The sequence below is a fragment of the Pseudonaja textilis genome, chromosome 14, assembly GCF_049901715.1.
Source record: "Pseudonaja textilis isolate UNSWEBS1 chromosome 14, rPseTex1.2, whole genome shotgun sequence".
NCBI classification, from domain to species: domain Eukaryota; kingdom Metazoa; phylum Chordata; class Lepidosauria; order Squamata; family Elapidae; genus Pseudonaja; species Pseudonaja textilis.
This window is the reverse complement of record NC_142003.1, coordinates 1,512,789-1,534,330: the sequence shown is the minus strand read 5'-3', so window position 1 is coordinate 1,534,330 and position 21,542 is coordinate 1,512,789. Positions and strand designations below refer to the sequence as shown.

The 21,542-nt window shown below is 45.2% G+C and overlaps 1 protein-coding gene across 9 annotated transcripts in view; it reads left to right on the top strand.

Annotated features, from left to right (window-relative positions):
• MPRIP (myosin phosphatase Rho interacting protein) overlaps positions 1-21,542 on the top strand; it is a 73,083-nt gene that overhangs the window by 26,516 nt on the left and 25,025 nt on the right. For 4 of the 9 annotated variants that reach the window (XM_087912832.1, XM_087912830.1, XM_087912833.1 and 1 more), the window contains exons 4-13: positions 795-946; positions 3,909-3,993; positions 8,385-8,598; positions 8,975-9,134; positions 17,019-17,154; positions 17,485-17,598; positions 18,187-18,243; positions 18,484-18,552; positions 18,785-18,874; positions 19,400-19,509. In XM_087912832.1, the coding sequence (XP_087768958.1) occupies positions 795-946; positions 3,909-3,993; positions 8,385-8,598; positions 8,975-9,134; positions 17,019-17,154; positions 17,485-17,598; positions 18,187-18,243; positions 18,484-18,552; positions 18,785-18,874; positions 19,400-19,509 (1,187 nt within the window). Of the gene's footprint in view, positions 1-794; positions 947-3,908; positions 3,994-8,384; positions 8,599-8,974; positions 9,489-17,018; positions 17,155-17,484; positions 17,599-18,186; positions 18,244-18,483; positions 18,553-18,784; positions 18,875-19,399; positions 19,510-20,552; positions 20,592-21,542 lie in introns of all 9 variants that reach the window. The other 5 variants (XM_087912828.1, XM_026704385.2, XM_087912829.1 and 2 more) reach the window with 2 other exon arrangements.

Here is a 21,542-nt window from a genome sequence, read left to right as displayed (position 1 = left end):
GATGTTAAGAATAGCAGGAGGTGAGCCCATGTTTAGTTGGCTTTTTTAAGGTTTTAATTTGCAGGGTTTGGAAAGCTTGGTTTTAGGGGCCGTGACGCAGCTGAGATTCTTGATGGAGCCAAACGGCGAAAGGTGTGAAGCAAAGTTTTCTGGTTTCCAACTTGGAATGGAAACCGGGGACAGGTTTCACCTTAAGCTGCCTTAAAAAGGGAATCGGGGTGTGAAATTTTGGGAATTGGGACTCCAATAAACCTGTAGAGGATCAGGTTGTAGAAATGCTTGAAAAATTGTTTACACAACGGGTTTGAGAGAGAGAGATTTTTCCAAGCATGTTGGATATTAGAAAGGAAAATAATACAAATAAAACCACTGCAATGTTCCCAAAGTGGTTCCGCCATATTTGAGAAAGCCAGCTTGGTGGAAACGCAGAGAGTCCTTAACCTTTGACCACAATTAAGACAAAAGATTGTTGTGAAATGCTGTCCGTCATCAAATGAGACATTGCATCTCTGCGACTTGTGGCTTTCCCCATTGGTTTTGCTTGATGTAAGCTGGCTGGGAAGGACACTAATTATGACCCCAGGGATAAATGTGTAAATTGCAAAACACCAAATGACAATCAAGGGAATTGTAGGGTTGCAAGTTTGAGGACTGGTTGTAAGTCACATTTTTCAGCGCTGTCGTAATTTACAACAGTCCCTAAGTGATTGACCATGATTTGAGGACTACTTGTAAGGCTTGTCATTCCACGGTTTCTCTTCTTACTTGCTCGTTGCTCTCTGTTTCTTTTCCAGCCCACGACTTTGGCACAAGGAACCATCAACATGAACCAGTGTACGGATGTTGTGGACGGAGAGAATCGAACCGGGCAGAAGTTCTCGCTGTGCATCCTGACACCTGAGAAGGAGCACTTCATCCGAGCCGAGAACAAGGAAATCATAAGTGGGTGAGCGAAGGGTTGAGGTACAGAAACGAGTGGGTGGTCGCATGTGAGAACTCTTCAGGATGGAGCACCAGGAAGTTCTGGAGAGTGGTCGGACTATTGTTGGCTTGTTCCTGAGGCTGTCAAGATTGGGGTTGGTTCTTCATCTAATCCTCTTTGAGGAAACCACCTTCTCATAGACTTCCAGGTATGTTGCTCAGATGTGGGTTCAAAGGATGTCTGGGCATAGATGTTGAGATTTAGTGGCTCTCCCCCAGAAAAGAGGAAGTAGGATATCAGATGCTTCATCAGAGAGGCCCCGTCATTGATTGGTCTGCCCACAGCCCCATGTCAAGGATTCTGGGTCCTTAACCCCTTTCGTGGTCCTGATGATTCAGATCACCTAGACGGGAGGCCATCGAGTTGCAGAAAGTGGCTTTCCTAGTCAGCATGGAGAACCTTCTGCTTGTGGACTTCGAAACAATCTCTCACCTCCGCTCGGTTGTTACAGTGAACCACGGGATCTATTCGGAGAACACCTCTTGTAGGTGAGGATGTGGTTAGCATTATCCACAGTCCCAAAATGTGGGTGTTCCCACTCAAATAGGCTCTGTGCAACCTACTTGCAAACTCAAAACCTCTACCTCGTTTTGGTGGTGACACAGGAGGTGAGGCTGACACATTCGCACGGTTTTTGCAGTCCTGTGGCCCTCTTGTTGTTCTCCTCCTTTGGCTTGGAGGTTGGTCTTCTGCCTCAGCTTCTTCCTGGCTGTCCTCAGAAGTCCATTTCCTCTGAGACCTTCTTTCTCAAGGCTCCCTGTAGAGCAACTGAAATTTCTGAGGAGAAAAAACCAGCATATTATTTCTTCTTCCTCCTCCTCCTCCTCCTCCTCCTCCTCCTCCTCCTCCTCCTCCTCCTCCTCCTCCTCCTCCTCTTCCTTTTTCTCCTGTTGAGCTACAATATGTCCTGGAGTTGAAAAGTAGGTAGTATTGAGAGGTTAGGAGAGTTTAATAAGATCCCAACTGCCCTGAACTTCCATGTCTAGGTCGGTGGAACCAAATAATTTTTTGACCTGCTTACTAGCCAGCTTTGGTTGATCGATCTCAGAAATCTAAGGAAGATTGACGTGATTAGCATTTGGAAGGGACATGATTCGAAATTTAGGAGATGCAGGCTAGACATGGAGGTCCCCCAAAGGTCTGTGAAGGTAGCCAGAGCAAACACCAGTGTGTTTGTGAATTCACCAGGAGTTGCACAATGCTCCAAGGAGACAACCTTCATTGATCCCAGCCCTGGATCTCCAGAAAAACGTAAGGGAGAAGCACACTTCCTTTGCCTAAGCTAAAATTGGAGCCCAACTTCAGATAAATGTTTTCTGTTTAAAGAGGTGAGGAGATTTGGATTAATTTCCCTTGGCAGACCTTGGTTTTGGTAAATACACAAACAGATCACAACTAGATCCTGCCAGCCTCAAGGGTGCCCACCCTTGGCTGACAGCTTCAGGATGCTGCAGATTATTCTTAGTTTTCTAGTGTGACTTTGAATCTGACCCATGTTGGCTTAGAAGCAAAATACAGAGGAATGTCTCAGGGGTAGGAGACTGTGGAGTCAAGAAGGCTGTGTCAAGACAAAGAGGAAACCCTGTGCCTAGTCTCAGGCCCAGACACGAAGATCTGAAGGAGATTGTGGCAGGGTGGCATTGCGACTCTCTAATTTATGTTATTGCTTGCTGCTAAAAACCTGTAAATCCTGAAAGGAATAAATGCAAGATGCAGTGGAAGTACAAACACACGCTGAACTCCAGCGACAACAGAGAAGGGCAAGTGTTGAGTTGAATCTAACCTGCTCAGCCAGATCGGCTGGTTCTCTGATGGCTTGCTTTGCCACCTTTTGGTAATTGGGTCCTGTCCACTCCTTGGAGAGTTTTTTGCCTGCTGAGTCCGTGATTGAGTTCTCTGTGGTCCGAAGAAGACCTGGGATTGTTCAGTGGCGTAAACAATAGCAGAGATGACATTGTTTTGGGGGAACGTATTAGATCACTGCTGGGGTGATGGGTGGCTTGCTGACCTCAGGAAGAGAAGGGCTGGTGCTCGCTTGCGGCTTTGGGAATGTCCTTGGAGCTTGTTGAACGAGATTAGCAATAGTAATGGCACTGACTTATAGACCGCTTCCCAGTGCTTTAGAGCCCTCTCTAAGCAGCATACAGAGTCAGCCTGGCTCCTCATTTTACAGACCTTGGAAGGATGGAAGGCTGAGTCAACCTTGAGCCGGTCAGGATCAAACTGTTGGCAGTCAGCAGAAGTAGCCTGCCATGCTGCCTTCTCACCACTGCGCCACCACAGCTCTTAGGACACGGTCTTAGTTGCTTTTCTGACGAGCTTTGGACTCTTGCTTTTGTAGACATAGGATGCTGGATCTGGTTCTGACATCTTGCAGGAGATGGTAGAGTCACGAGTTCCTCTTGCAGAGCTGTGGGAAGAAAGGAGTTGAGGAAGTTTTGTAGCTCCTTGGGAAAATACCATCCAGATATGGTGCGTGGGGAGGAATTCAGATCTAGGGAGCCACCGGTTTGTCCCACCCAGTTGGGATACATGTGAGCTGCATGGGAATTGTGCAAAGGTTGGCCAACAGTCAACGACACTCCCCAATTTCATCTCTGGCTCTACTTGCTCTCCTCCAAATGAGCAGGAAGCATTGAGGTGAAGGTCCTTGGTGAAGGAGAACAACCCCAACTGATTTTATGGTTGTAGAGTGTCTTCTGTTCCTCTTCTTTCCATGTTCTTTCATGCTTGTGTTGGGATTCATTTCTTCAAGGTGTCCCATTGTGTGTGTGTGTGTGTGAGAGAGAGAGAGAGAGTGTGTTTAAAGGGGGAGGAGAGCCTCCATCAGTTGAGGAAGGGGAGGTGTTGCTCACTTTGTCTGTCTCTTCCACCTTCCCCATTGATTCAACGGGGGGCAATTCTCAACTCGCCTTCTTGCCTTCAGGTGGTTGGAGATGCTGGTGGTCTACCCAAGGACAAACAAGCAGAATCAAAAGAAGAAAAGGAAAGTGGAGCCCCCAACGCCACAGGTAAAAATAAGAGCACACCTGGCCTGCTTCTGATGCGCCTCATGCCTAAAATTAGGACATTTTCCCCACCTCTGGTTTACAGGAACGCAGCCTTTTCAAGTTTCTCCTCTTCTCTAAATGGAGTTTTTGAAAACCCCACTCAGTTTACATGTAGCTTCCAGAAGCTGCTCTGCTTTCTCTCTCTACTTTGACCGGTTTTATTTATTGTGGAATATAAGTCAACACGGGATACCCAAAGGTGCTTTTTCAAGCGGCAACCGGACCTTGTTTTTCCTTTGGCTTCTCATCCAAGAAGCTTCCTCAGTTCTGACTGTCAGAATGTCAGAACTGAAGAAGCTCCTTGGATGGGAAGCAAAACGTCTTCAGGGAAAAACCAAGTCCAGTTGCCTCTTGACAAAACACCCTTGGGACAATGGTAACCTGGAGGACTGAGAATCTTCATAGGTATTCAGCCTAGGACAAAAGTTTGCTCGATGATTGTTGATAAACATCACTCCGCAGCGCATCTCCTAACTGATCAACTGACAATTTTCAATCCCTTGTTTGAAGCTGCAGGCCAGAAAAGATTCCTTATCACTGACATGGAGTTACATGGCCTCACGCTCTGTTTTTTTCCACCAGAGATGGCCCTTGGAGATACGATCGAGATGTGGTAGATGAGATGGAGGCTGAATGTGTCCTCTGGGGATCTGGCGACAGCTTATTTCTAGCCCTCTTTTGACTATAAATGGTAAAACACACACACACACACACACACACAGAGGCACAGAATCTAGGGTATGACTCATTCTTTCCTGCGCAAATGTCCTACATGGAAATTGTTCAGGAGAATCTCGGAGGGTTAAAGATCTTGACCAACTTTCTCTGGACGTAGCTGCTGGTCCCAGATACATGGGGTGATGCTTTGATCAAGGTCCTCATCCCGAGCCATTTAACGAACATTATCTGCTCCATGTGACAGAAGCTGTGCAGATATTTCCTTGTCGAACTAAACGGATTGGATGCTCTTCGTGATGAATAGTTCTGTGGTTTCTCCCAAGCTTCTGTGGTATAACCTTCGGGTGAAACCAGTTGACTCAACATCGTAGAGAATGGGATCCTTGGGAGTTCAGTTCGAAGGTCTTTGTGGATGATTGTGGGAACAACCCATCATACAGAGAAAACAAGGTTACATTAATTTGGAAGTTGTGTGTTGTGCTTGACTGCACTCTTGTTTGAATATTTCTCCACCTTTAATCTGCATTGTGAGATCCTGAATGGGGAATTTGATCAAGGATTTGCCATAAGTTTCATAACCACTGGGTAACATCCTCAGTGGGAGAGGTTTGCCAACACTCCCTTCTAGCCCTGATGGTGCTCCCTAGTTGGGTCATGAAACTTCTGCAAGAAAACCACCAAGCCTCAGAGAGCACCACATTAAAACTCAATATTGTATTTAACATGCTTAGCATTTATTGAATACAACGTCCAAAATCTGCTGAAATAGCTTTGGCCCACACCAATGTTGCTTTGAGCGAGAAGCAAGCAATGGAATCTAGAGTGTAGGGTCCTAGCTTGGGTGTGTAAGTGTCCTGAGGTCCTTCACGGGGGGGAGGGGAAGTGAGATGGAGAGGGGTCCCCAAAATTCACTCTAGGTAGCAGCTAGTCCCCTTGCCTGTTCCTCTGTGACTCCTGTCAGCTGAGCTCAACCCACACAAGCATAGAGTAAGAAGCAAAGCAGTCTTAGATGGGGTGAGCCCCTCCCCCAGAGCTCTTCCTATTTTAGTCTCCCCTTCTCCCCCCCTTTTTTTTTTAATTTTTGGAAGCAGAACAGAAAAGAGAAGGGGAAAAATGTTGGCAGAATATTATCTCTCTCTCTCTCTCTTTTGGGGTTATGCTTGGTTGCCTCAGCAACCTCTTGGAAAGTTGACAGGATCTGCGCTTCTAAGCACCAAATAAGGGTAGTAGGGTTGGGTGGGGGAGAGAGACACACTGAAAAGGGGGGGGGCTCTTCTCCCCCCCCCAAATGGACCGCCTCCGGAGATGGAGGTGAGTTTCAGGGAGGCAGAACACGGCACAACCACGTGATCTGGTGGAGTTTTGTGGAGCAGCCCGAGATGGAGCAGGCCTGCTGGGTGCCTCAGGGAAAAATCCTGAAGAAGGTCTATGTTACTTCCAAAAAAGGAATGCTGGGGTGGAAAAAAAGGAAGCTTGTGCTATGTAATCTCTCCATTTCTGCTCTCAGCTCTCGTGTTGTTAAGGGAGGGCAAAAGTAATCCAGGAGAGTTGGAAGAGGTTGAATTGAGTTGAGTCCTGGAGGAAAACCTTCTCTTCAAGAATGGGATATTATTCTTGGTGGTGAGCTGGTCAACGTGACCTCCAAAAGCCACCTTAGATGGGATACACAACTCTTCTTCCTCTGTCACCCTCTGGCGTGATTCCCTCTGGCACTCTGATGAAAGTGATGAAAGCACTTAGTTCCTACTTCTTCTACAGCTAGTCCTCAAGACACAACGAGCCAGGGGTTTGCTGTGGGTGCAGCTTTGCCAAAAACCGGAAGGGAGCACTGATTTTCAGCAAGACTGCCTGAAGTCCGCTGATTTGACTTTTCTTGAGCTGCAATTCGGCTGGCTTTGCGTTGGACTTGAACAGGGGAGCGATATCGCCCGTTCTTTGTGAAGACTACATTTCCAGAAAAAGTACCAGAATAAAAAAATAGCAGAGGTGGAAGGGACCCTGAAGGTCTACTAGTCCAACCCCCAATTCAAACAGTCCCTATACCTTCGCTACCAACTGTCCACTTATCCCAAGTCAACTTGAGGTCTCCAAGATTCAGGGTCCATCTTGTTTTCTAAATTGTAGCCTTTTTCCACATCATTTGCCAGGATGGTTCTGGCCACCCCACCTAAAGGTTGCCAATCCAAGTTATTGCTGAGGGAGAGATGGGAAGTATCAACTGGGGAATTCTGGGAGTTGGAAGTCCACGTATCTTAAAATTACCAAGTTGGAAAAAAAAATACCGATTTAGGAAGAAGGAGGCGTGTTTGGTTTTTGCACCCAAACTAATTTGAATTGCAAACCCTTCTTGGAAACTAGCTTCCATGCTGGGTGCAGAGTGGCAAATTTAATTTTTGAAAACATTTGCACCTTCGTTGCAATGCAGAGTGCCCGGGGCCGTCTCTGCAGGATGAATGGAAAGGCACTTTTCAAACGGCCCAACGGGTATCGGGTGTGGAGGCGATGCGAACTGTGGGAATAGCTGGAATGGTAAAAACCGGGGCCCGTAAATGCTGAACGGTGTAAAAAGAGAACCTGGAGAGGCACGTCGTTGTGAGTGTTTTGTTTTTGCGCTGCTGCTATGAAAAATGCAACTCTGTGCATTCCTTCCCTCGTTTAGGCCCAGTGCCTAAGGTTGCGGTGGGTCAGTGTTGGCCTTTATAATCCTCGACTTGCAAACATTTGTTTAGTGACCGCTCGAAGTTACAACAACACTGAAAAAAGTGACTTATGACCGGTTCTCTTACTTGTGACTATTGCGGCACCTCCGTGTCATCAAGATTTGAGCGCTTGGCAACCTGACATTTATGATGGTTGCAGCCTCCCAGTGTCACCTGATCTCCAGTTGCAACCTTCTGACAAGCAGAGTCAATGCGGGGAAGTTGGATTTATTTAGCGACCGTGTGATCCAGTTAATAACCGAAGTGTTTTGCTTAACAACCAGGGCAAAAAAAAAAGTTGTCAAATCAGGCGTCAGACTCACTTATCACTTGCCTCAGTAACAGTCATAGCTAGACGGGAAGTCTATATTTGATAGCCATGCAGCATGACCTAGAACAGTGATGGTGAACCTTTTTGTTGTGGTGTGCCGAAAGTACGCTTGACGGCACCTGCAATGCAATGTGCCCCGCCCCCGCTGTGCATGAGTGTGTAACACCCCCGCCCCCTTACCTCCACGATGCACGCGCTCACTTCCCAGCTAATTTTCGGCCTGTTTGAGGCCATTTTCGCCCTCCTGGAGGCTCAAGGAAAGCCTCTGCAGCCTCGGGAGGCTGAGAAATGGGTCCGTTTTGGCACTTCGGCTCGTTTTTCGACCTCCCAAGGCTGCGGAGGCTTCCCTCGAGCCTCCAGGAGGGCGAAAATGGCCTCAAACAGGCTGAAAATCAGCTGGAAGGCACACACATGTGCAGTGCAGGTAACTTTGGCTGGGCCTCATGTGCCCACACAAATGGCTCTGTGTGCCACCTGTGGCACGCGCCCCATAGGTTCGCCATCACGGGCCTAGAAAAACTTAGGACTCAGCGGTGGACATATGCTGGGAGAGCATGAATGTTGTGTGGCTTATCTGGGCTGGTGTGAGACACAAAACACAAGCTATTGCAACTGGGGTGGCCCACCAATGTCTTCTTCTGCAGGAGCCTGGTCCAGCAAAGATGGCCGTGACCAGCAGCAGCAGCATCCCCGGCGCTGAGAAGATCCCAACCACCAAGTCCACCCTTTGGCAAGAAGAACTGAGAAGCAAAGACCAGTTGGATGGGAATGTGGGCATCGGCTCGGCCCCTGGCCCTTTGCCAGGGCAGGCACCCCCAGCCTGTTCCCTGAAGGACTCACTCCTGGAGAGCAAAGAAGGTAAGGATGGAAGTCCTGAACGTTGGTCAAACCAGAGTAAAGGTCTAGGGTAGAAGATCTGTTAATCCTAAGTTGTATTAACAGAGGGATGCAATCGAGATCAAGAGAGGTACTAAGACCACTCCATAAAGCCTTAGTAAGACCACACCTAGAGTATTGCATCCAGTTTTGGTCACCACACTATAAAAAAAATGTTGAGACTCTAGAAAAAGTACAGAGAAGAGCCACCAGGATGATGTTTAGGGGACTGGAGGCTGAAACATATGAAGAACGGTTGCAGGAACTTGGGCTTGACTAGTCTAGGGAAGAGAAGGACTTTAGTCCAGTGTCTTTTAGCTTCACCTCTCTTCTCTTCCATGCTTTCCTCGTCCTCCAGATGAGGCTGCCATGAACGGTGACCGCAACGACTGCGGGAGGAAGACGCGGGTAGAAAGTGGCTACTTTTCCTTGGAGAAGACCAAGCAGGAGGTCAAAGCAGAGGAACACCAGATGCTGAACCTGCCGTCTCCGCCGAGCCCCTGCACGCCCAACCACAGGTACAGTGATCTCAAATCTCAGCAGCCGAGCGATTCCTTCCCTTCTTCAGGTACCTGGCCAGCCGGCCGAATGGTGCACAGCTTCTCTCTCAATTCCCTGGACGTCCGAGGCCTCCGGCTCTGCAAGCACAAGGACTCCGGCAGCCGCAACGGGACGAGGACGGAGGAGAGGCGCAACGGCCCCATGGCCTTTAAAGTCAGCCGCAAATACTCCACCCTGGCCGATGTGCCCAAGGCGATCCGCATCAGTAACCGCGATGCTTTTCAAGTCGAGCGGAAGCGGCTGGAGCGGAGCTCCCGGGCGAGGAGTCCTGGGCGAGAAGAGGTAGCTCGGCTGTTTGGGAATGAGAGGAGGTAAGACCCGAATCTGGGAAATGGCTTTTCGGCTGGCGGAGGATTAAAAACTGTCTTGTGGAAAAGGGAGGTTTTGCTCAACAAGACGGGATGGCTGGATTGGGTTTTGTACCCACCAACAGGCAGTCCTCGAGTTACAACTACAACTGAGCCCAAAATTTCAGTTGCTAAGCAGGACAGTTGTCGAGGGACTTTTGACCCGTTTTGCGGCCTTTCTTCCCACCGTTGGTAAGCGAATCGCTGCCGTTGTTCAGTTGGTCACAACGATGGTTAAGCGAATCTGGTTTGTCCAATGCCTTGGCTTGTCAGAAGGTCGCAAAAGGGGATCATGTGATCCCAGGACATAACCGTCATAAATGTGAGTAAGTCACCAATGGTCTGGATTTTAATCGTGGGAGGGAAACGGGAGCATGCACAGACAGGCCCTCCAACAGGACGGTGGCCCAGAAGGTCAAACCTGTGAAAGCTTAGCATGGCTTGTGCTTTGCCCCGCTGTTCCACCTAATCTTAAACAGCTTGCACCAAATCCTGGCGCATTGCTCCTTTGCAAGCTTGGATGGAAGACAGAAAATGTTTGCTGGGCACCTGAGTTCCAACCATCCAATAAATGGTTTTATTGCCTTAATAAAAACTCCACCCCTTCCCTGCATCTCTTTTGGGGACCAAACAATCCATCTGCCTTTGCTTTTTTATGAACCAAGAAAGTTTTGCCAGTCGGAAATGTTTTGACGCTCTCCCTAGCAAGCAGCTGTACGAAAACAGTCCAAAAAAGAAGAAAGCCAGGCACGGGACACACCTGTTTAGGACAGACGCAGCCTCCCTTTTTGGAAATGAGCCATGTAGGGCAAAGTTTATTTCTTTATTTATAAAATTTATTTCCTGCTGATCTCATATCTGGGAGGCTGAGAACATAAACACTGGGGGGGAAAACATTAAAATAATCCTTATAAAAACACAGCAGATAAAAGCATGATCTGAAAGCGCAAAGTAAGACACTTTATTCTGTTTCCCCACTTTAGCCATTTTTAAATTTCACCCTGTTTGTTTTAAATTTGTTTGTCAGCTAACTGAGGAATAGTAATACTGGGTTGATTATTAGCAAAATATTCCACAGGGAATACAACACAATTCTGTCACGGGCATCCAGATCTTTCCCTAGGTCACTAAAAGCCCCCTTGCGTTATTCTGACCCTTGTCCTGGTTTCTAAAACACAACCCGCTGCTACCACAGGTATGCATTATGGACTTGCCTTCATGAGGCCTAGAAACTTGCTGCAGGAAGGAAGTTGCCATGCACATTTGAGATAATAAGTGCCTGGCACCTGATGTGTGCAATTCCCCTTTGGAGGATTTGTTGTATATTCATAGAAATTCATAAGAAGCTGCTTGGAAAAGGAGGCAGAATATGCAGATTGGAGGCTTGTGAGCATATGGCTTCCCAAGAATTAAAAAAGAATTTTTCTCCAGTTGCTTTCTAAACCTCCACCGGTTCTTGCTTGCTCGTAGCAGATGTCGCTCTCACCAACTCAAGAACAGTTCTTGTTCTTTTTTTCCAGAATTGGCTAGCAAGAAGCCCGCAAAGGGGCTATGAAAGAGATTCCGCCCCTCACCAGCTTGCTTTCAGGGGTTCCTGATGGTCGATGAAGCTTGTTTGTAGCCTCCAGGGGGGCTTCACACACACCTTTGTTGCCCTGCTGCATAAATAAACCCCCTGCTATTAAATGAACATTTTCCTGCCTTCCTGCCAGTCTCCATCCGTTGCTTTGGGCTGCTTTAGTTAACTCATTTCTCTGATTGCTTCATTAACATTCTTGTCCATCCTTGAGTGGAGTTTGTTGTCTGAGAACAAAGCAAGCTCTGTAACCAGCATTGGCACGTCTGGTTTCCCTATAATCCTAGATTCTGAAGGGCACCTGATGTAAAAGTTGAAGTAGAATACAGAATACGAGAGCTGGAAAGGGGCCTGGGAGGTCTTATAGTCCAACCCACCCTTGCTCAGGCAGGAAACCCTGTAGCATTTCAGACAGATCCACCCCTTGAGATCATCTTGATCTCAAAATTCTTAATTCCAATGGATCTTCCAACGATACTCACAAAATCCAATGGATCCACACCCTTTCTTGTCACTCTCATTCTTTGTTCCTGTCCTGAACTCTTTTCAGTCTACCAGTTTATTCCAGGCCATCAGGGATGAAGCGCAACCCAAAACTGCAGTTTTCCAACTCTGTGTGTGTGTGTGTGTGTGTTTTAAAGGCCAGAGAAACAAGACCTTCTAAGCAATTTAATAAGGGTGCCTTGCCCAGGACTATTAATAGCAAAAAGGTTTTGCAAAAGTTGGCCTCCTGGTTGAAGAGATGTTAGATTATCTGGAGCTGCAGCTAACTTTGCTGCCACGTGAGCCGAAATGTGTCTCAGCTTCCATCGCAGAGTTAAAGTGTTTCCTCAAGGATGGAAGCTTAGAAAAATCTACATTTTTATACAGCTGGTTCTTGACTTACAACCCGCCATTGGCTCCACAATTTCCATTGCTAAGCAAGGCGGTTTTTAAGAGAGTCATGCCTGATTTTTACAACCTTCTTGGTTGTTAAGTCAACGAGTGCCATTGTTAAGTGAATCATACGGTCATTAAGCAAACCCAGCTCCCCCCCCCCCAATGGTGTTTGCTTGTTGGAAACATCTGGGAAGGACACGAATGGCAATCACACGATCTCCAGACCTTGGTCGTAAGTGTGGGGACTCATTCTAAGTTGCTTTTTTCAATGACTTCGTAACTTTGAATGATCTCTAAATGATTGGTTATAAGTCAAGGATTATCTGCATCGGTCTTCCTTAGTTTTCTACCCCGGTCAAAAGCTGGATTCTAAAAGTTTATTGTATTTATTTATTTGATTTGCCAATCACTTACAAGATAATAGGAATAAGTATAAACATGAGTAAGAATACAGGAAATAGGTACGAATAAATGGGGACAATAGGACAGGGACGGTAGGCACGATGGTGCGCTTATGCACGCCCCTTACAGACCTCTTAGGAATGGGGTCAATAGTGGATACTTTAAGGTTAAAGGAGTGGGGGTTAGAGGATGTGACTACAGAGTCAGGTAGCGTATTACAGGTGTTGACGCTCTGTGGCTGAAGTCTTCCTGCAATCGAGTTTGGGGCAGTTTACCTTGAGTTTGTATCTGTTGTGTTGCTCTTGTATTGTTGTGGTTGAAGCTGAAGTAGTCATTGACTGGTAGGACATTGTAGCAGATAATTTTCTGTACTACGCTTAAGTCCAACGACAGTGTAGTTCTAGGTTGTCCAAGCCCCAAATTTCAAGACTATGCTATTATTTTGAAGCTCTTGGCCGGGATTCCCGGTCATACACAGTCCACGACGGATTTGAAATTCCACCACTTGAGTATACTGTAAACAAGCGTGTCTCCCTTCTTGAAAAGCAGTTGCTCAAGACTTGTGCCCCGTGAAACATTTAAAAATATTTGGATTGTAGTTTGAAGTATAGATCAGCTATGATGCTGGAGATGGACTGGACGTATTTACATTTACGCGCGAGGGTTTCGTAAAACCCCGGGAAAAGCATTTTTACGATGAGGCTGGGAATTCCTTTAACCATTTGCCTAAGCGAGTCCTCAGAACGTTGATTAGGGGTTTATTTGTGTCTGTGAAACTAGACTGAATCCGGTTTAAATAGGAGCAAATCCCAGATTCCCCAGGATGAGAAAGATTAAACCAAAAGGATAGTTCACGGCAGCTGTGCCCATCCCCAAAACATGTCTTTTTAGCAAATGTGTTTTTTTTTCTAATTCTGGGACATAAAAACACTCAATTGTTCATTTAATTTCACACTTTGGTAGCCTCCAAAAAGACTCCTGGCTTTCTAAGGCTTTGGAGAGAACTTATAGGTTTTGTGGAAGAGTTTGCCCAACATTCTTTAACTCATGAATTAACCTGTGGCATTTTGCACCTCTGTGCATGAATCAAACATCTTGAAACTCCAAATACAGCTAACCCTTTCTTAGCAGCCATTTAGAAGTTACAACAGACCCCTAAGAAGCTACTTGTGAGCCAGCTCCAGAGTTCTGATGGCTCCATGACCTCATTTCGAGTTCTTTGCAATTGGCTCACCTTTACAGGTGAGGGCCCAGTCATGTGGGTGCCTCCTTGGCTTATGACCTTCATGACTATGATGGAAATTCCAGGCTCTATCAGTCCTAAGTTGAGGACTGCCTGATCTGCGTGGAGAGTTTGACCATCACAACTGAGTGTAAAAACTTGGCTTCAACCACAAAGCCTGTGTGGTTGTTGCAGCCAATTATGGACATACTTCTAGTTCTCATTGACCGGTCGGTACAAGTAATTTTCAGTTTAACCAACCATTCAAAGTTACAACCGCTGCAGATACGGTCGTAAGATTGGACACAGTCATGTGGTGACCCTCTTAACGACTGGCGTGATTTAGAATGGAAATTCCAGGCTCAATTACTGTCGTAAGTCGAGAACTGCCTACTGTGTGTTGTAAAATTTTTCCTTGCTAGCCTTGTGGTCACGTAGGGAGAATGGGTGTGTTGAAAATACAAAACCAGAAATTCCATCAGTAAGATTGTACATAACTCCCTGGTCCCAGCATACTTGCACCACTGAAACTAAAGCATGCTATTAACAAACTTTTTTTTTTCGTTTGTGGTAATTGAGTCTTTGTATATTTATTCATGCATTCCATCCATTCATTCATTATTCATCAAATTTATACGTCCGTCCATCTCATGAAAAAAATACCTCTGGGTGGCACTGAACACTTCTCTCTGAATGGAGTTTGCATAAAAACATCCCTTTGATCTCCTTGTTGATTTTCCATCCTCATTTCCATCTTCCTGCTTTGTAACAGATCAAAGAAAGGAAACATTGACAATGGAAAGCAAATTGTTTTTAATCATGATTTTTCCTTTCCGGTTCTTAACTCCTCCTTTCACTGAGATACCTTAATCATTTTAGAGCAATATAGAATAGAATATAATACTTCATTGGCCAAGTGTGATTGGACACACAAGGAATTTGTCTTGGTGTAAATACTCTCAGCATATATAAAGAAAAGGTACATTCGTTAAGAATCAAGAATCATAACATACAACTCTTAATGATAGTCACAGGGTACAAACAACAATCAAATCATACTAGGAAACAGTCAATATAAATCGTACGGATACAAGCAACAAAGTTACAGTCCTACAATCACAAGTGGGAGGGGATGGGTGATAAGGATGAGAAAATTAACAGTAATAGTAGTGTACACTTTGTAAATAGGGTATCTAACCTGGGAAACTTCAACTCCCAGAATTCCCCAGCCAGCATGGAATTCTGGGAGTTGAAGTCCACAAGTCTTAACTTTTTAGAGCACGGCTCATTGCTGCAAACCAACATCAAAGAGAAACAACAGCATCTTATCACTTCCACCTACCCAAACAACTGTTTTGCTTCCGAACTAAAATTGCAACTGGATCAGTAGCGCAGCTTCCCCTCCAGAAGTTGTGGGTACTCAAAACACAGGAGGTTCGTAAGATGAGATTGGAGAGTCACTTGTCTGGAATGGTCTCCTGATTGAGCAGGGGGTGAGGCTAGAAGACCTCCAAGGCCCCCTTCCATCTCTGTTATTCTTGCCACTGTCTTTCCCTTGATACCTCCTGCTACTCCTGGAAGGAATCACAATCTGCCGTTTCCAATGATCACGTCTATTAACGGTGTGGATGATTTTGCACTTTGGTCTTGGTTTCCTTTTTTTAATGCCTCTGATTTGTGGGGCCGGGTGGGGAGGAGGGCAAGGGGAGGAAGGGCGGGATAACTTTTTTTTTGGTTCATTCATTGTCCAGCTTTTATTTTCTTGCAGGTCTTCTGTTCTTCACCTCCCTCTGCTGTGTGATAACTTGTGCTCCACTGCTTCGCTCCCATCTCATCTCAAAAAAAAATTCTCAAGCTGTAGACAACTTGATGGTGCCCTTCCCTTTTCATGACAATCAAGCTGCTTTTTTACTTTATTTTATTTTTTTTGGTGGGGTGGGGGTGGGGGGGTTGGCTTGGAAAGAAAGCAGACCCGTGGGCTGAGCCAGATGGGAAATGGTGGCCGAGAACGTTCCCTTCCCCAAAGGGAGAAGCCAAGATGGGTCTTGGCAAGGAAGCCAAGCGATGGCCGCCGGTTATTAAATCATGGCGAGGGTCCGAGGGCAGACGGTTCGGGCAGGGGTCCCGAAGGGTGTTTTAATTAGGATAATGATGATGATGAGGATGATTTTTTGCCTTCTCTGGTCAAGGGCCATGGGTGCTGGGGGCTCTCACTGCCGGAGGCATCTTGGTGGGGGTGCGCTTAGTGCTTTTCCTGTTTGCATGTGGCATGTGGTGATTGGGATTCTGCCTTGAAGGGAAGCTGCACCCGGCCTCCAGGGCTTGGAAGACACTTGTAGTTCAACAGGTTTAGCTTTATTAGGCAGCCGTGTGAAAACGAATCGAGTACCTTCCCAATCCAGAGTCTCTTAAAACTGATGGTTTCTTATATACGCTGGGGCACAGATGCTGTTCCCCGTGCTAAATGTAACTTTGATTTTATAGTTATTTTATTTTATATTAATTTATTTTAACTTATTACTTTGTTACTTTACGTTACTTCATTTCACTTTATTACTTTATTTCACTTCACTTTATTAGTTCATTTCTCTTCTCTTCATTTTATTATTTTATTATTTTATTTTTTACTATGCTGCCTGTCATCCCTACAAGGTGACTTTGGGCAGCTTGATAGAACTAAACCAGAACAGAAGTCCTCGTTTGACAACAGACCTCTCCATGGGCTACCTGGATTTGAACTTCCAATAGGATTTTTAAAATGCCCTTCTCCGTTTTTGCGGATGCAGAGCTTGAAATCGATTTGGTTTTAGCTCTTTTCTTTCTCTTCCATGTTTAAAGTCCAGGTGGACCAATGTTGATGTTGGTTCATAGGCAAACCAAGACTATGTACGACTTCGTTTAGCGTTTTTTTTTTTCTAAATATTAAAGTGTAACTCTTGACTTGTGAAGCTTAGCACTGAATTATTTTCATTAAGTAGCTGCTCTGCAATGGCATTCATGCCATAAATGCCCAGAATGAGTTATAGATTTGAGCTTGCTGCCTTAAATCTGCAAGAAAACTCAAAGAGATCATGCTGTTGATCCCATTTTCTGGGGAAGTTTTTGATGATGTGATCCCTGTGCTTCACCAAAAGATCACACTGTCACACAATTGTGCCTTTAAAAGGGCTGGGGGGCGGGAAATAACATATTTGCAAGCTTTAAAAATCCAAATGCTCCATGCTTCCTGCTGAATGAAACGGAGTCTGTGCAATAGGACAGGATAGAAATATAGCAGAGGAAAGCATCATTATGTCAATACGTTGAATGTGTTGTCTGGATAAGAGGGAGGGCTGAGGTGGTTCTGACTTTCAAGGGTGGCCTCTCTTTCCCTTTTGTTAAAATGCCCACCCCTTCTCTCTTCCCTGTCTCTCAGGAGGTCCCAAGTAATTGAAAAATTTGAAGCATTGGACATTGAGAATCCGGAACACATGGAAATCAACGCTTCCTCCGGTCTCTCCAGCGAAACCCGGCAGGGCAGGAGTGAAAAAAGGGTTTTCCCTAGGAAACAGGTGAGTCAGCAGCAGTTTCATGTTCTTGGTATGAAGGGTGAGATTTGTAGTGTTTATCAACCTTTGCAACTTTAAGAAGCATGGAGTTCAAATTCCAGAATTCCCCAGCCAGTAGGACAATGACCGTGACCATCTATCACTACCAATTCCTTTGGAGAATTCCTGTCCAGAATTAAGAACGTAACTGGTGTCCTTGAAGTATGAGAGATCACAGTTGACCCCTTGAGCCCCTTGAACTGTCAACCCACAGTTGACCCCTTGACCCCTTCATTATTAATCAAAATTGCATTTCTAAATCTGATGACCATGAAACACTCATATTTCCTGCAGGATTTGCTTGCTGAAACAGCAAGCGGGACCATCGTGGATGTGTCAACTTCTACTATGTCTCCACATCGGAGAGCGAAATCGCTGGACCGAAGGTCTACAGAATCCTCCATGACTGTAAGTTCAACTATTGGGGGATTCTGAATAACAGAAGAACAGAGTGAGAAGGGACCCTTGGAGGTCTTCTAGTCCAACCCCCTGCTCAGGCAAGGAACCCTATACCATTTCAGAGAAATGGTTGTCCGGTCTCTTCTTATAAACCTCCAGTGACGAAGCACCCACAGCTTCTGGAGGCAAGTTGTTCCACTGATCAGTTGCTCTAATTGTCAGGAAATTTCTCCCTAGTTCTAGGTTAGATCTCTCCTTACTTAGTTTCCATCCGTTGCTTCTTGTCCTGCATTCAGGTGTTTTGGAGAGTAGGTCCACATACACCCTCCTCTTTGTGGCAGCCTTTCAAATACTGGAACACTGCTATCGTGTCACTCCTGGTCCTTCCTTTCATTGAACTATTCCAGCAACCATTCTTTATCTGCTTTAGCCTCCAGTTATGAGTTGACTACCTTGAGTAAAAGATAGCCCCTTTCTTGAAGGAAGGTTGCGTTCAAAGAAGGAAGCCGAATTCTTCAGAAAAAAAAGGATTTCTTTTATATATTATATGTAATCTCAGTTGAGATATGATGCTAAATTCTCTTCCGTCCTTTGTAGCCGGATTTGCTGAACTTCAAAAAGGGATGGCTGACAAAACAGGATGAAGATGGGCAGGTAAGTTTTGGGGTGCTGTTTTCCTGGGTAAAACCACAGTAGATGGTGTTTCACCTTGGAGATAGTAAACCTTGAAAACTGATCTAAATTTTCAAACTTGGAGCTATTTCTGCCCAGTCTTAGCATAACGTTGGCAGAATTCTGCCCAGTATGATGATCCCACCCACCCGTCCCTTCCTACTTCTTTAAGAAACCAGTTTTCCCATGTCTAGAAAATGGCTTGTCTTGTTTCTTTTGTAGTGGAAGAAGCACTGGTTTGTGCTGACGGATCAGAGCCTGAGATACTACCGGGATTCAGTGGCAGAGGAGGTAGGTTGAGGCAGAGACCAAAAACTAGACCTTGGTGGACACTTTCGGATGTTCACACCACCTGTTTCTTTCTCTCCCACAACCTCCTTAGACTCCAGTTTGATTCTGCAGGCAGAGAGGATTCCATCTTACATTTTGTGACAATGCTGTATAAAGAAATAAGTTATTATTATACCTTTTTCACCATTGACCTATACGTTGTCCTCTTAAGCATTTCTTCTCTTTTTCTCAGGCAGCCGATTTGGATGGGGAAATTGACTTGTCAGCGTGTTTTGATGTCACGGAATACTCCGTCCAGCGAAACTATGGTTTCCAGATTCATGTAAGACATGGTCAGACTATACATAGAAATGGTAGACATCTTCTAAATATGGATCTTGAGCCCATCCCTTGTACAAAGGGATTATAGATGATGAGATAGGTGGCCGTATAAGTCCTGTAAATTAATTAACAGGGCTGAGTTGGTTTTCTTTGTTGCAGTTTTTGTTATGAGACCCAATTTATAGATGAGTAAGTTCCTCAGGCTGTGAAGGTCCCACCTCCTTCACAAAGTGTCCTAAGGTTAAGAGGGAAAATCCTCTTAATGGTCCAAATCCCTTCGACCACCAATGATCCATCTGGAGAACCATTCAATATATGGTCTACTACTATCTGAAGTTGGGTGATTATTTCTTGGAAAGCAGAACCAGAAAAGAACCTGTTCTTTCTGTTACTTCTGAAAACTCACTTGAGAAGCTACCTTAGAAAGGTGGAAAGTCCCAGCAGGAGATTCCTCCCAGAAAATTCCTCCCAGAAACATCTGTCCTAGAGAGAGGCTCAACCATCAATTCTTTCTCTTCTTTCCTAGACTAAAGAAGGCAGATTTATTCTTTCTGCTATGACATCTGGAATCCGCCGGAACTGGATCCAAACAATCATGAAACATGTTCGTCCCACAGTCGCTCCAGATGTGACCAGGTAAAAAAACATGAGAAATAAGAACGTTTGGTCTTCTTTCCTGACTATCTTCATCACACTTCTCCACAAATCCATTTACTTCTGATTTCTCTCTCCTCCACTTTCTGAAAATTATTTTCTGAGACTGGTTTTCTAGAGTTTGATTTTTGCACAGTTTAGTAAGGACCCCCCTTGTTGACTGATTTATCTTTCCACCTCTTTTTAAACATGTGGAGCGATGGGAGAAGCTAAGTTGGAGGAACTGAGAGGAACCTTGGTTTGAACACTTGTTCAGTTATAGAGCTCAGGGCACCATATCAACCTGGTTGCTTTTCACATGAATGAGCTTTAGTGCACCAAACATAAATGTAATTAACGGCACTTCAGGCAGTTTCAACTTCAGGGTAATTCTTGCATGAATGTTAATTTGCAGTTAAGGTGCATCATCTTCCAGTTAGGACCTTTCCTTCCCCTTAGATAAAGAGAATATGTTGTCACTAAGCATGACTCTACAGTAGGTCCCACCTTGCTTGATCTACAGTAGATCCAACCTGGAGGTCCTTCAAGAAAATTAAACCCTTCTCAAGTTAAAACCCTTGGTTTGACAGGGCTTCGTCTGGCTTCAAATGTGGTAGCAAGATCTTCCTTTTCTATGTTGTTATTTGTTTGTGTAAAAGGAAGAGTAAGCACCACAGCGAGAAGTGTATCTATGATGTAGTTGCGAAGCATGGAATATTGCTTTAAAGAAGGATTTCTCAACTCTGGCAACTTTTAAGATGTGTATGCTGTCTGAGAAATTCTGGGAGTTGAAGTCCACCATCTTCAAGTATAGTGGCTGGGGAATTCTGGGAGTTCACATGTCTTAAAATTGTCGGGGTTAAGAAACCCTGGTTTAAAGTGGTGTGTGAACAGACATAAGGACCTGGGAGGAGCCAGCTCAGCCCAGAATTGCTTTCCTTCTTCTCTGTCCATCCTCCATTCTGTCTTTCCACGCTTCTCTCCCCCTCTCCTCCCAGTCGCTCTTGCCTCACTCCTTCATATGTTTAATTTCCACGCACTCGTAGGAAAAGCTTCTCTTTGAAGTTATCCGTGCTGAAGCCAAGGTTGGAAAACTGTGTTCTCTCCTGTATTAACGTTTTGTGGTTTGTATACTTCGTGATCCACTGCATGTTCCTCTTTCTTTGCTGCACTTGTCTGGATTAGAAATTCCTGCTTATTTTGCTCCGACAACCAAGGAGGAAGGAGGGGAAGTGAGGATGGCGGGATTTTGTTGCGGAATTTGCTTTACATGGTGTCACTTACTGGCCTTGCCAAGCAGGCCTTCTTGGAAATGCAGCTGAAGGACCTTCTCTTGGAGGGGCCACAGCTAATCCTAGAGCCAGAACTTCAAATAGGTCAGAAGTTTTTTAGTGAGAGTTTGTAGGATCCTTTGCAACATTTCTTTGCTCGGTAGGTATCCGTACAACCAGAGATTTCCCCAACCAGAGTAGTAAACAAATGCTTCTTTGTTCTCTAAATTACAAAGTGGGTACATGAATAGAGGAACCTCTAGCCATGCCACTAGTTTTTTTAAGCCAGATACTCAAATCCCATCACTAGGCATATCTGAAATTACTTCCTGGCACAGGGGTCATGTGAAAATGAAGTACCATCAGAAGAGAATCTATGAGTGTATGGTTGAATTCGGGAATCCTTGCTGCTCTCTGAGCTTGATTATCTACTTGGAGATAATTTCATTGTCATAGTCCCAACTATGGAACACCATCAGTTTGAGTTGAGGGTAGGGTCAGTATTTTGTAAACGTTGGATAGTTTTGTCGCAGGATTTAGATTGAGTCATTGTTGTGCAGATGAGGAAGACTGAATTGGGCAAAAGGTATGCTCCAGAAGAGCAGTCAGTGGTCTTCTAGTGATCTGCCTGAGAATGAAGCCAGACTTTCCTTTGCATCCTAAGAAAGAAATATTAAAATTAAATATACATTGATATATCAGGTAATTGGAATAGTTTTTGCAGAGGAAAGATATCCTTGGGTGCTGAAAATAAATAGACAAACG